The following is a 13,435-nucleotide window of genomic DNA, read 5'->3' on the forward strand; positions in this document are numbered from 1 at the left end:
AACTATAAAAATGCAGATTTCTAGTTGTTTGTGCGCTCCTTAGACTAAAAAGTATTCAAACTTCAACATTGTCAACCATCATGAGTACTTTATCAGCAATGAACGTAACCTCCTGATTTTGCGTTGGCCCTTTTGGTTATATGAAATCATGGGTAAGGACCATTTTTTACTATACGTGCAAAAATCAGTTGATGTCTGCACTGCAAGCGGTGCATGAGTTTGATTATTATTACATGCACACGTTATTTTTTACATTAGCGCTATTGACAAGCTTATTGCCTTAAAAAGCGAAATAGTGGATTTTGTTTGTAGAGTGATTATTTAAAGATTACATCTGTAGAAATAAATACCTTTTTATAAAATGTTTTAGATGTTGCCCCTAAGCCTGACAAACTTGAATCATGACTTTATCCCTTCCATTTACAAAAGAACATGGCACCAACCAGTCCTGTATTTCTCAGCTACCAATTATCCGAGTCCATTCTGAACAGCTTCACAAAAAATATGTGTAATACTATGTTCAGATAACTCTGAGGAAAATAGTGCGAGCCAAACAAAAAATCTGGTAGCAAAGTACTGTTCTCGTTAAAGTGTAAATCAATTGTAATAAACTTTTGCGCAAGAGGGTAAGAAACTATAAGTAGGAACAAAGGGGAGGGTCTACAAACGGAGCAGTCAAGTTATATGTTTGATCTATAAGCCGTGGCATATAAAGGTAGACAGAAAGATATTGGCACTATTTCTTTGACTCCCCAGAATGATTCGTCCCATAGTATTTGCCGAAAGTGTTGCTTCCGCACATCTGAAATTTCCCCCCCAACCTCTGTGTAGAGAGTGTCACCACTTTAAAATACAATCAAAGCTAACTGTATATTGTCAATTTAATGTGCTAATTTAAGTACATATCGCTGTTTCTTAAAACACCTAAAATCTCCCTACATAAAAAAAATGGAGTTGTCACATCGTCATAAACATCATAAAAAATTTTTCATAGTTTACTTCCAAGACTCTGTGTGAAATAAGTAATCAGACAATTGTAATACGCAACATGTTCGCATAAATTCCATATTCCACAAGCTTTTTTCAACTCGAAACCCTTCCTACCCCAGTTCGAACATTTACAGATGGAAGAGGTTGAGTGATACTTCAAATAACCCAGCTGCCACTAATTCAAATGCAAATACATCATAGAAATAGTCTCAAAACTGTAACAGAGACACTTGACATGGTAATTCATTACATTTATCATTGTGTATAACATATAAAAATTTTAAAAATATTTTGACACAAAAATAAACTAAACTGTTGTATACCAGGTAAAAAAATTATCATTTGTATGGTCCTTTTTGATGTGATGACAGGGCGTCCGCTGGGATTTTAAAAGTTGGACGTCCTGGATGACTTACCTTAAGAATATTTAAGGAATAGGAGTAGTTTTGAAATCAATTTTGGCTGACAGCAGTTTGATTTGCTGGTCACTGATAAAGTGATGCAGTATTTTTGACAATATACTGAAACAGCAAATTAAATATTCAGTATAAATTTCAGAATGAATCGGGAGAAAAGATTTGGATATGTCCAGCATGTACGATGCAAGATGATGGAAGTGCTATGATTGGCTGTGATATATGTGACGAGTGGTACCACTGGTACGTATATATATTTCAGTAATTTTTGTTTAAATTTAGTTTATGACACAAGATTGTCTACTTAAGACAGTATTTAAATTATGTTTCCCACCACACAGTGGTGTGGGAAACATATTGCTTTACTCCAGTCTGTATGTCTGTCTGTGTGTCTGTCACAAAGCTAGTCCGCACTCTGAGTCGAACATTTCTCATCGGATCTTTAAAAACTTAAACAAAATGTGTTTGACCATAAGACCTCGGTCAAGTTCGCTAACTAGCCAAATTGGTCCAGGCATATTGGAGTTACTGCCCTTGATTTACCAAAAATCGGCCTTTTGACTCTTGTCCGCACTCTTAAGTCGAACATTTCTCATCTGATCTTCACCAAACTTGAACAAACTGTGTTTGACTATGAGACCTCGACCAAGTTCGATAACTAGCCAAATCGGTATAGGCATTTTGGAGTTACGGCCCTTGAATTACCGAAAAAAATCGGCCTTTTTACTCTTGCCCGCACTCTAAGTCAAACATTTCTCATCCGATCTTCACCAAACTTGAACAAAATGTGTTTGACCATGAGACCTCGGCCAAATTCAATAACTAGCCAAATAGGTCCAAGCATTTTGGAGTTGCGGCCCTTGAATTACCTTTTTACTCTTGTCTGCTCTCTGAGTCAAACATTTCTCATCCGATCTTCACCAAACTTGAACAAAATGTGTTTGACCATAAGACCTTGGCCAAGTTTGTTAACTACATTTGTAGCTAAATCGGTTCAGGCATTTTGGAGTTCTGGCCCTTGAATTGTAGTGAGTAAACAGTATATAAAGACTGACTTGCTAATTAGATGATTAGGCAGTTGTGGGAGACATTCACTTTTCTCAAAAGCAGCTGTAGTTTACTTTTGTTTTCGACCCTGACAGAATATTCATTTATGTCTGTGAAGTCGTCATGCATTAGTAAAATTATAGAATACACTTACTGAATGGTTTGTCAGTCAATAGTCAAAGCAGTTTACCTGAGGTACAAATTTATTTCAAAATGCGTTTTTTCTTTCAATATTTGTCAAGCCCGCTTGCTGAAGCATAGACATAGTTGTCCAAATGGCTGTTCGGTGTATGGGCATGCATGGAGCAATCTTGTTTATATTTTGCAGTCTTGTTTATATTTGGCATGAATCTAGGTTCCTATCTCAAAGGTCAAGGTCACAGTTGGAGGTCAAAGGTCATGTCAGATCTTGTCCTTCTCATAACTTTGACATGCATTGAGGAGTCTGGTTTATATTTGGCATGAATGTTTAACTCAATGAGACGGACTTTATCTCAAAGGTCAAGGTCACGGTTTTGGGTCAAAGGGCGGGCTCTGCATGTTGCCTGTGAGCATCTAGTTTACTTTAGCCTGGTAAACCTGTATTGAACTATAGACAGGTCAGTAGCACAAACACTGGATCAGCAATTGTTATTTAGGAGTTGTGTGATAGGGAGTCATGTTTTAATAAATTTATTGTTAAAAACATGATTTCTGTCTTTAAACAGAACAAAATTAGAAGGCCTTCTTCAATAGAGAGAAAAAAAACAAAAACAGACAGTAGAGCTTAGCTTGATTTACTTGTATTGTTTTATATGATTTGTTTATTGTAGAAAGCGTACCTTTGATTCTATAAAATTGTTCTACTATTATTTCCTGAACTTGCCTCTTTCTTGACTGTATCTGATTTTGGGACTGATAACTTTTGAATGAACTGTGCTGGGCTTCTATATGGTGTCTGGTTTCAAGGTTTTAAAACTAAAACTGGAGACCAGTCTCAGGGTGAAATCTTTCAATTGGTCAGTTTTAAGGTTGTGCTCAGAAATAGCCAGTCAGATGCTGGAGTTTCAGACTGATATCCAAACTCAGTCATATTATAACCTTGGATCTACCGGTAGTACTTGTTAGAGCAGGTGTTCTAGTGGTGACACTGACTATAAAACGCAAGGTCCTGCTCTTCCAATTAAAAATAGCTAACATTTGATTGCTCTACATCTGGCACACTTAAGAGGCAGGGAAGCTTCTGGAATTGAGTGTCTTCTGTATTGTATCTTCACATTAAAAATTAAACAGTCTTCTAGAGGTGTCACCCATATGAGTTACTGTTGGCATCTTTGTATAAGCTTACACACACATGCTGATTTTTCTCGGAAATTGACTGAAAACAAAAAAAATAAGCTTGAGGCTGTCTTCATTAGCAAATAAATAAAACTGTAGAATGTAAACAAGGATAGAAGATTAGGTTAGTTTGAATGTAATATTGGAAAGAGGGAGCAGAGATATGAATGTGATAAATATGTGAAATGGATAATTTTGTTTGATTCAGGGTTTGTGTTGGTATCGAGGAAGAGCCGAGTGAAGACTCATCCTGGTATTGTCCAAAATGTGTGAAGCCAAGCAAGTCAAAGAGCAAGAGGGGACGTAAAAAAAGGAAAAGCTAATCTTGACATATAAACTTTTTTAGTTTGTGAATCAGTTAGTGTTATTTTTTCAAGGTGTGGATATAAAGTGTTAGTTTAATTATGACATAATGCATTGTGATTAAACAGAAATTTGAAACAAAATAAAGACAAATCTTCACAAAAAGACAAGATAGATCTTGAATGTCAGGACAGCGAAATTGGTGTGAAAGCTGAACAGTAGTTTTCTATTTTAAATAAAAGGAACATGAATTAATGTTACTTTGGGGTATAGTAATATCTCTGAATTATTTTCATACGTCCAAAGGGACGTACTATACTATGACGCCAGTGTCTGTCTGTCTGTCCGTCTCTTAGCAATTTCGTGTCTGCTCTGTAACTCTTGAACTGAACCTCTTGAAGGATTTCAAAGAAACTTGAAACAAATGTTCACCACATCAAGATGACTTGTAGAACGCATGTTTTGGATGGCTCGCTTCAAGTTCAAGGTCACACCTAGGGGTCAAAGGTCATATGATTTTGTTTCATGTCCGCTCTGTAACTCTTGAACTGCTCGAAGGATTTTAAAGAAACTTGGCACAAATGTTTACCACATTGAAATGACGTGCAAAGCGCATGTTTCGGATTGCTCTCTTCAAGGTCAAGATCACACTTGGGGGTCAAAGGTCATACCTTTGGGTGTATATTGCTCTGCATTGGGCATGTTCTAATCTCTGGCCTGGCCTGGCCTGGGCCGATGAGCCCAATTTTCGACTGGGCCGGGCCAGGCCAGGCCAGATTTTATTGTACATAGAGAAATGAATGGCATGAAATCTAAATATACAATTACAATAGCAGGCAGTATTAACCTGCATTGTTTACTTGCTGCATGTCAAACAAAATGAGAAACCAGTCCCCTGGAGAATCATTAATTAGCCATCATTCATCTTATTTGAAATACAGATTTGCACTGAAGAAAATGGTGTAACTAAATGATAACTACCCTTTTTTTCTGTGATCAAATTATTTAAAGTCAACTTTAACACTTGGTTTTAAAACTAAGGGCTAATTTCATTGATAAGTTTACCTGCTGCAATATAACTGAATATTTGCATGCATCTCTTTGGGAATTGTAATTACAGGTTGTGTCCCTACTATCCTTAGCTGACCTTTTAACTGTTCAGTTGAACTTTTAATGTGTTTGGTTTAGTTAAGCTGATGTTCAATTTATGGAAGAGTAATAAAAATAATATTCATTATGGGACCTCTAACTCATTGTCGGCATACACTTATTTGTGGAATGGAATGAGATACTTATTCCATTCCATTCCATTCCAGTATCTCATTCCATTCCATTCCATTCCATTCCAAACTTCCATTCATTTTGGTAATGCCCCAGAATATTTAATTGGAATCATGCATGTCAAGGGCAAACTAGCTTACTTAAGAGTATGATGCAGTCTTGACAAGTAGTCTGAAGCTGTGGGATCTAATCTTGTCATGCTATTTTTCGTGTCCTCACCTACACAGTACTCTGTATAAGTTCAAATTGAATTGGATCCAAATGAGTTGCGGTTTGTGTTTTGGAGTTTAACGCCCTGATTCAACTTTTTTTCATTCATATCAAGACGATTAGTTTAGTGACATATCGTTTCTGGGCAAGCTACCGCAGTTTACCAGTACTTGGTGCACAATTTCCCTTACTGGAACAGAGGTAGGGGGTGAAGGAACACCCTGACTAAATGCCATGGGAAATGCTACGACTCGGTTTCGGAATAGAACCCACGTCCCCCCATGAGGGACCAGCACTCCAAATGAACATCAGAATATATAACTTGGCCCTATTTTTTAATGTTTCAAAGCAAAACAAATAATCCATTCTGATATCACTCGATCCCTATTCCACCCCACCCCTACACTCTTCCTCCTTAATCAAATAAAATCAGACCCAAAAAGAATCTAATGACCTAATGACCTTGTTATTTCTAGCAAAACAACAATAACATAGCCATCTGAATAATTTCAAATATAACAATAAGACAATAACTGTGAGATAAATTTCTGCAAGAGATATCCGTTGAGATTGTCCAACAGTTTAATGAACCAATTCTACCTAAAGCTGAACTTTGGTTTGTCAGTCTGTTACAAATGGCAATGAGATATGACCTAAAGATGTAAACAAATCAGTATGTTTTGGAATGGAATGGAATGGAAGGAGATAGTGAAATGGAATGGAATGGAATAAGTATCTCAGTCCATTCCACAAATAAGTGTATGCCCTCATTGTCAGGGTGTTGGCATTTCAGATTATTGATATTTGCCTTGCACAAAAAAAAAATAATGGTGCATTGTGTTTATGTTATTTCTAAGTGATATATTTAATGCTAAAAGATGCTCTTGAGCCTGTTTCACAAAACTTTGTAGGATTTTTTTCCCACATACTTAGATCAATATAAAAACAATCTTACAAAAATATTCAGTATATGTATAACCTAAACTACAAAATTTATATATCGCTTCCCCGCACCATACTATCCCAGATTCTAGAACGGAGGTAGCATTATTTTAGAAATTGAAAGTTGTTGTCCGTTAGTATTGACAGGTGCCACTCTTTATTTTACACCATATTTGTAACCTGAAAATATCTAAATTGACCAAAATAACATGCAAAGTTTACCAATGACACAGTGGCGTAGTGATAAGTTCTGCGACTTTCACACATGTTACCATGGGTTCGATTTCAATTCAGATTGTTTTCATTAAATCAATATAATGTCATTTTATTGATACTGGTTTTATTCTTACAACATTTTATGGTAATTACTTGTATGTAGAAGAATGTCAAATACTTGTGTATTTCTTTCAATAAATGAACAATAAATCACGATAAGTGACAATTTTCCTGCATTCTATTTAGTTTACAGAGGAAATTAAAAAAAAAATGATAATGAAAATGGTCAAACAGGTCACGGTTTCGAACTTACAGTCCCGAGATTGGTAGCTGAACGTTTTGTCAGCACAACTTTATCTGCATTTACAACCTGGCAGTAAAGAAATGTTTATATTTTATTTGGTTTTCAATATTTATGTTTTTATTTATGTTTGGGCACCAATTTTTTTACGGAAGCATATGGAATATTCTTGAGTGCTAGTTCAATAATTTTGGACAATACTAAATAATCCTTAATAGACAAAATAATAAACTTAGTTAGCTTATTCATATTGGGGGAAAACCAAGCCACCAGTCAAGAGTCAGTTGAGGTGGAGATCCCCTGATAATAGTCATAACAATTAATCAGGCATCACCTTTAAATTAGACATAATAGTTATGTTAGCTACAGGCTTATTCCCAGGTGTATAATTTTACAGAGTGAGAGTTCAAAATGTATTTATATAATGTCTGAAATATCCAAACTTATTCCAAAAGTCAGATTTTAAAGATGCTATAAAAGTCACTTTCACCTTTTACGAAATTGAAATCTATGGCCTGGCCTGGCCTGGCTTAGTCGAAAATTGGGCTCATCGGGCCAGGCCAGGCCAGGCCAGAAATTAGAACATGCCTCTGCATTGTGGTTTTTTTAGTTGCTAAATGCTGTAATGATAGTTCCCATATTAAACAGACAGTAATGTGTTGGCAGCTAATGTAGTACCATGAATGACAGTGCTCACTTGCAATACATGTATTTATGTACTATGTATTTTTGTACTATGTACAATTCTGAAATAAATGTGCAATTAACAGTATGTACAAATTTTATTCTTTCAATGTTGTTGAATGATGAAGCAAGAAAAGGCTATTTCTAGAGGACCAATAATATCATACTAAGTATTTGAGGATGGAAAGATGATTGTTTTAAGCTTGACTATACGAAGTATAAGGAGAGCTATCCTACTCGACCCAGCGTCGGCATGTCGGCATCTTTCCGCGTCCCCACCTTTGTTAAAAGTTTTTTTATGCCCCCGAAGGGAGGCATATAGTTTTTGAACCGTCTGTTGGTCTGTCAGTCTGTCCGCAATGTTCGTGTCCGGTCCATATCTTTGTCATCGATGGATGGATTTTCAAATAACTTGGCATGAATGTGAACCACAGTAAGACGACGTGTCGCGCGCAAGACCCAGGTCCGTAGCTCAAAGGTCAAGGTCACACTTAGACGTTAAATGATAGTGCAATGATGGGCGTGTCCGGTCCATATCTTTGTCATCGATGGATGGATTTTCAAATAACTTGGCATGAATGTGTACCACAGTAAGACGATGTGTCGCGCGCAAAACCCAGGTCCACAGCTCAAAGGTCAAGGTCACACTTAGACGTTAAAGGATAGTGCATTGATGGGCGTGTCCGATCCATATCTTTGTCATCAATGGATGAATTTTTAAATAACTTGGCATGAATGTGTACCACAGTAAGACGACGTGTCGCACGCAAGACCTAGGTCCGTACCTCAAAGGTCAAGGTCACACTTAGACAGTGCATTGATGGGTGTGTCCGGTCCATATCTTTGTCATCGATGGATGGATTTTCAAATAACTTGGCATGAATGTGTACCACAGTAAGACGACGTGTCGTACGCAAAACCCAGGTCCGTAGCTCAAAGGTCAAGGTCACCCTTAGACATTAAAGGTCATTTTTCATGATAGTGCATTGATGGGCGTGTCCGGTCCATATCATTGTCATTCATGCCTGGATTTTAAAATAACTACGCATGAATGTGTGACACAGTAAGACGACGTGTCGCGCGCAAGACACAGCTCCGTAGGTCAAAGGTCCTAAACTCTAACATTGGCCATAACTATTCATTCAAAGTGCCATCGGGGGCATGTGTCATCCTATGGAGACAGCTCTTGTTTACTTTTTCTCTTTTTAGCTCACCTGTCACAAAGTGACAAGGGGAGCTTTTGTGATCGTGCAGCGTCCGTCGTCCGTGTGTCCTTTCGTTAGTCCGTCCGTAAACTTTTGCTTGTGACCACTCTAGAGGTCACATTTTACACAGAGTCTTTATGAAAATTGGTCAGAATGTTCATCTTGATGATATCTAGGTCAAGTTCGAAACTGGGTCATGTGCGGTCAAAAACTAGGTCAGTAGGTCTAAAAATAGAAAAACCTTGTGACCTCTCTAGAGGCCATATTTTTCATAAGATCTTCATGAAAATTGGTCAGAATGTTCACCTTGATGATATCTAGGTCAAGTTTGAAACTGTGTCAGGTGCTATCAAAACCTAGGTCAGAAGGTCAAATAATAGAAAAACCTTGTGACCTCTCTAGAGGCCATACTTTTCATGGGATCTGTATGAAAGTTGGTCAGAATGTTCTTCTTGATGATTTCTAGGTCAAGTTCAAAAGTGGGTCATGTTCCTTCAAAAACTAGGTCAGTAGGTCAAATAATAAAAAACCCTTGTGACCTCTCTAGAGGCCATATTTTTCATGGGATCTATATGAAAGTTGGTCTGAATGTTTATCTTGATGATATCTAGATCAGTTTCGAAACTGGGTCAACTGCGATCAATAACTAGGTCAGTATATCTAAAAATAGAAAAACCTTGTGACCTCTCTAGAGGCCACACTTTTGAATGGATCTTCATGAAAATTGGTCTGAATGTTCACCTTAATGATATCTAGATCATTTGAAACTGGGTCACATGCAGTCAATAACTAGGTCAGTAGGTCAAATAATAAAAAAACCTTGTGACCTCTCTAGAGGCCGTATTTTTCATGGGATCTGTATGAAAGTTGGTCTGAATGTTCATCTTGGTGATATCTAGGTGAAGTTCGAACTGGGTCAACTATGGTCAAAAACTAGGTCAGTATGTCTAAAAATAGAAAAACCTTGTGACCTCTCTAGAGGCCATACTTTCGAATGGATCTTCATGAAAATTGGTCAGAATGTTCACCTTGATGATATCTAGGTCAAGTTTGAAACTGGGTCACGTGCCATCAATAACTAGGTCAGTAGGTCAAATAATAAAAAACCTTGTGACCTCTCTAGAGGCCATATTTTTCATCAGATCTGTATGAAAGTTGGTCTGAATGTTCTTCTTGATGATATCTAGGTCAAGTTCGAAACCGGGTCAACTGCGATTAAAAACTAGGTCAGTAGGTCTAAAAATAGAAAAACATTGTAACCTCTCTAGAGGCCATACTTCTGAATGGATCTTCATGAAAATTGGTCAGAATGTTCACCTTGATGATATCTTATGTCAGATTTGAAACTGGGTCACGTGCCATCAATAACTAGGTCAGTAGGTTAAATAATAAAAAACCTTGTGACCTCTCTTGAGGCCATATTTTTCAATGGATCTTCATGAAAATTGGTCAGAATTTTTATCTTGATGATATCTAGTTCAGGGTCAAAACAGGGTCACATGATCTCAAAAACTAGGACACTATGTCAAATAATAGAATAAACAACGTCATACTCAGTTCAAAACTTGGTCATGTGGGGACAGGTGAGCGATTCAGGACCATCATGGTCCTTTTGTTTTCTACTTATCTCTGTAATTACTTGATGGAGTTGATTCAAACTTAAAATAGTTATTCCTCATCATCACCCACATCATCTGACATAAGGGCCATAACTCTGGCACCAATATTTTATGATTTATCCCCCCTTTTCACTTAGATTTTCAGGTTAAAGTTTTGATGCACTTTAACTCTATCTCTGTTATTACTGAATGGATTCGATTCAAACTTAAAATATTTGTTCAACATCATCACCCACATCATATTACATAAGGTGCATAACTCTGGCACCAATTTGTCATGAATTATTCCCCCTTGTTATGCCCCCGAAGGGAGGCATATTAGTTTTCAACTGTCCGTCCGTTTGTTCGTTCGTTAGTTAGTTCATTAGTCACAACGTTAACTTTTTGCATGAAGGCACTTTACTCGCGAACCACTGCACCCAGGACCTTCAGACTTCACATGCTGATAGTACTTTTTGAGTACACCATCCCTAATGACTTTGGGGTCACCAGGTCAAAGGTCAAGGTCACAGGGGCCAATGTTAACTTTTTGCATGAAGGCACTTTATGTAGTGTAACAGGGTCCAAGTTCACTATTCTAGCTACAACAACAACAACTCTGTTCTCTATAATAACTACTGTTTAATATAGTACTATGTTCTGAGTTAATATATACATCAATGTCTTTCTTCGCAATTCCCTAACATAATCTCTATTATTTCATTAATGTCTAACTCTAACAATAATAATTCATTATTAATTGCCTCAGCTCTAAGCTAACTTAAATTGTATGGAGTATCGGCATGCGTTACTAACATTCGGATGGGCAAATTTGATACTGAAGTTCTATCTAAAAATAAGCGGTATTTAAGGAAAACTTCATAGGGATGACTGAATTGTTTTTCTCAAAAAGGGCACGCATTTTGACCACAATGATAAAAACATGTCATTATTTCATTTACTCACCTGTCATAACATTTAGTTAGAAACAAAACAACAATCATGACACAGCCAATAACGTGGCCAGAGGGTAATTAACCTGGGCGAGATATCTTAACCTGTCATTTTCCAGATATGAACAAACGCTGAAGTTATTTAAAGTAGCATTCTGAAATTCTTTGTGTGTGACTTAAACTGACCGATGACTTATAACTGACCGAAAAACAAGATGAAATATGCTTATCTAAATAAGTATAATGAATTCATAAAGTCATTATATGACACTCGTCTCTTCCTTGTGAGTTTCTTTTTTTTAATTATCTATAAGAGAATAAAAAAATAAAGAGGCAATTAACAATTTAACATAAGGCAATGCATAAAACCGGCTGATTTTTATAAGTAATTCGTAGATTTTATTTTAAATGTTTTTAGCCGCACTTCTGAAGATTAATGATTTGAGAAGGATAGAATACAACAGAATACAAAATCAAGAATATATAGTTTCAACACATGATATAATATACATAATCAATGAATAGGAAATCACATATTTTCACGATTTGATTTAGTCCTAGAATTCAATTTGTTTTCGTTTTTGTTTCAGTCCTAGATTGTTTTTCTTGCGTTTTGAAGTCAAAACCCCATTTAATTACTCTAAATCTTAATAAAACACTGCATTACTAGCGAAACACAATTTCACAATAAATTCCGTAATTTTAAAAGTCCATTTTTTCCACAAACCCGTGTGGTGTAACAGTTCCTATGGTTCACACTACTAAATATCAGCAACAACAACAACTCTGTTCTCTATAATAACTACTGTTTAATATAGTACTATGTTCTGAGTTAATATATACATCAATGTCTTTCTTCGCAATTCCCTAACATAATCTCTATTATTTCATTAATGTCTAACTCTAACAATAATAATTCATTATTAATTGCCTCGGCTCTAAGCTAACTTAAATTGTATGGAGTATCGGCATGCGTTACTAACATTCGGATGGGCAAATTTGATACTGAAGTTCTATCTAGAAATTAGCGGTATTTAAGGAAAACTTCATAGGGATGACTAAATTGTTTTTCTCAAAAAGGGCACGCATTTTGACCATAATAATAAAAACATGTCATTATTTCATTTAGTCACCTGTCATAACAATTAGTTAGAAACAAAACAACAATCATGACGCAGCCAATAACGTGGCCAGAGGGTAATTAACCTGGGCGAGATATCTTAACCTGTCATATTCCAGATATGAACAAACGCTGAAGTTATTTAAAGTAGCATGCTGAAATTCTTTGTGTGTGACTTATAACTGACCGATGACTTATAACTGACCCAAAAACAAGATGAAATATGCTTATCTAATAAGTATAATGAATTCATAAAGTCATTATACGACACTTACTCGCTAACCATTGCACCCAGGACCTTCAAACTTCACATGCTGATAGTACTTATTGAGTACACCGCCCTTAATGACTTTGGGGTCACCAGGTTAAAGGTCAAGGTCACAGGAGCCAACGTTAATTTTTTGCATGAAGGCACTTTACTCATGAACCACTGCACCCAGGACCTTCAAACTTCACATGCTGATAGTACTTATTGAGTACACCATCCCTACTGACTTTGGCAACTGCCAACCTCCCCACATGAATCAGAGAAAGAGAACGAATGATAATAGAGACATACAAGTATGAAAGTTGCTGCAAGATGCAGCAAAAGGAAACTATGTGCCAAACAAAACAGTGACAGTAGTACTGATAGAAGAGGAGATGATATAATGATACTTGTGTCTATGTTGTAGACCCTAGACAAACAGACATTCTGATAGGGTTTCATGAATGTTGGAGCAAAAACATTGTCTTAATAGTGTAAGCAGGACTTTTATTGTACCCCCCGACAACAAAGTTGTAAGGGGGTGTATACTGGTTTCAGGTTGTCTGTCTGTCTGTCCGTCTGTCCGTAGACGCAATCTTGTGCAC

The 13,435-nt window shown here is 36.6% G+C and overlaps 1 protein-coding gene across 5 annotated transcripts in view; it reads left to right on the plus strand.

The window, feature by feature from the left end:
- LOC123529977 (transcription initiation factor TFIID subunit 3-like) overlaps positions 1-7,795 on the plus strand; it is a 49,634-nt gene extending 41,839 nt beyond the window's left edge. For all 5 annotated transcript variants that reach the window (XM_045310636.2, XM_045310637.2, XM_053521083.1 and 2 more), the window contains 2 exons: positions 1,549-1,649; positions 3,979-7,795. In XM_045310636.2, coding sequence (XP_045166571.2) covers positions 1,549-1,649; positions 3,979-4,093 — 216 coding nt within the window. In that variant the 3' untranslated portion in view covers positions 4,094-7,795. The remainder of the gene's footprint in view (positions 1-1,548; positions 1,650-3,978) is intronic.
- Positions 7,796-13,435: the final 5,640 nt, after the last annotated feature.

This window comes from Mercenaria mercenaria, chromosome 13 (genome assembly GCF_021730395.1).
Source record: "Mercenaria mercenaria strain notata chromosome 13, MADL_Memer_1, whole genome shotgun sequence".
Classification (NCBI taxonomy): Eukaryota; Metazoa; Mollusca; class Bivalvia; order Venerida; family Veneridae; genus Mercenaria; species Mercenaria mercenaria.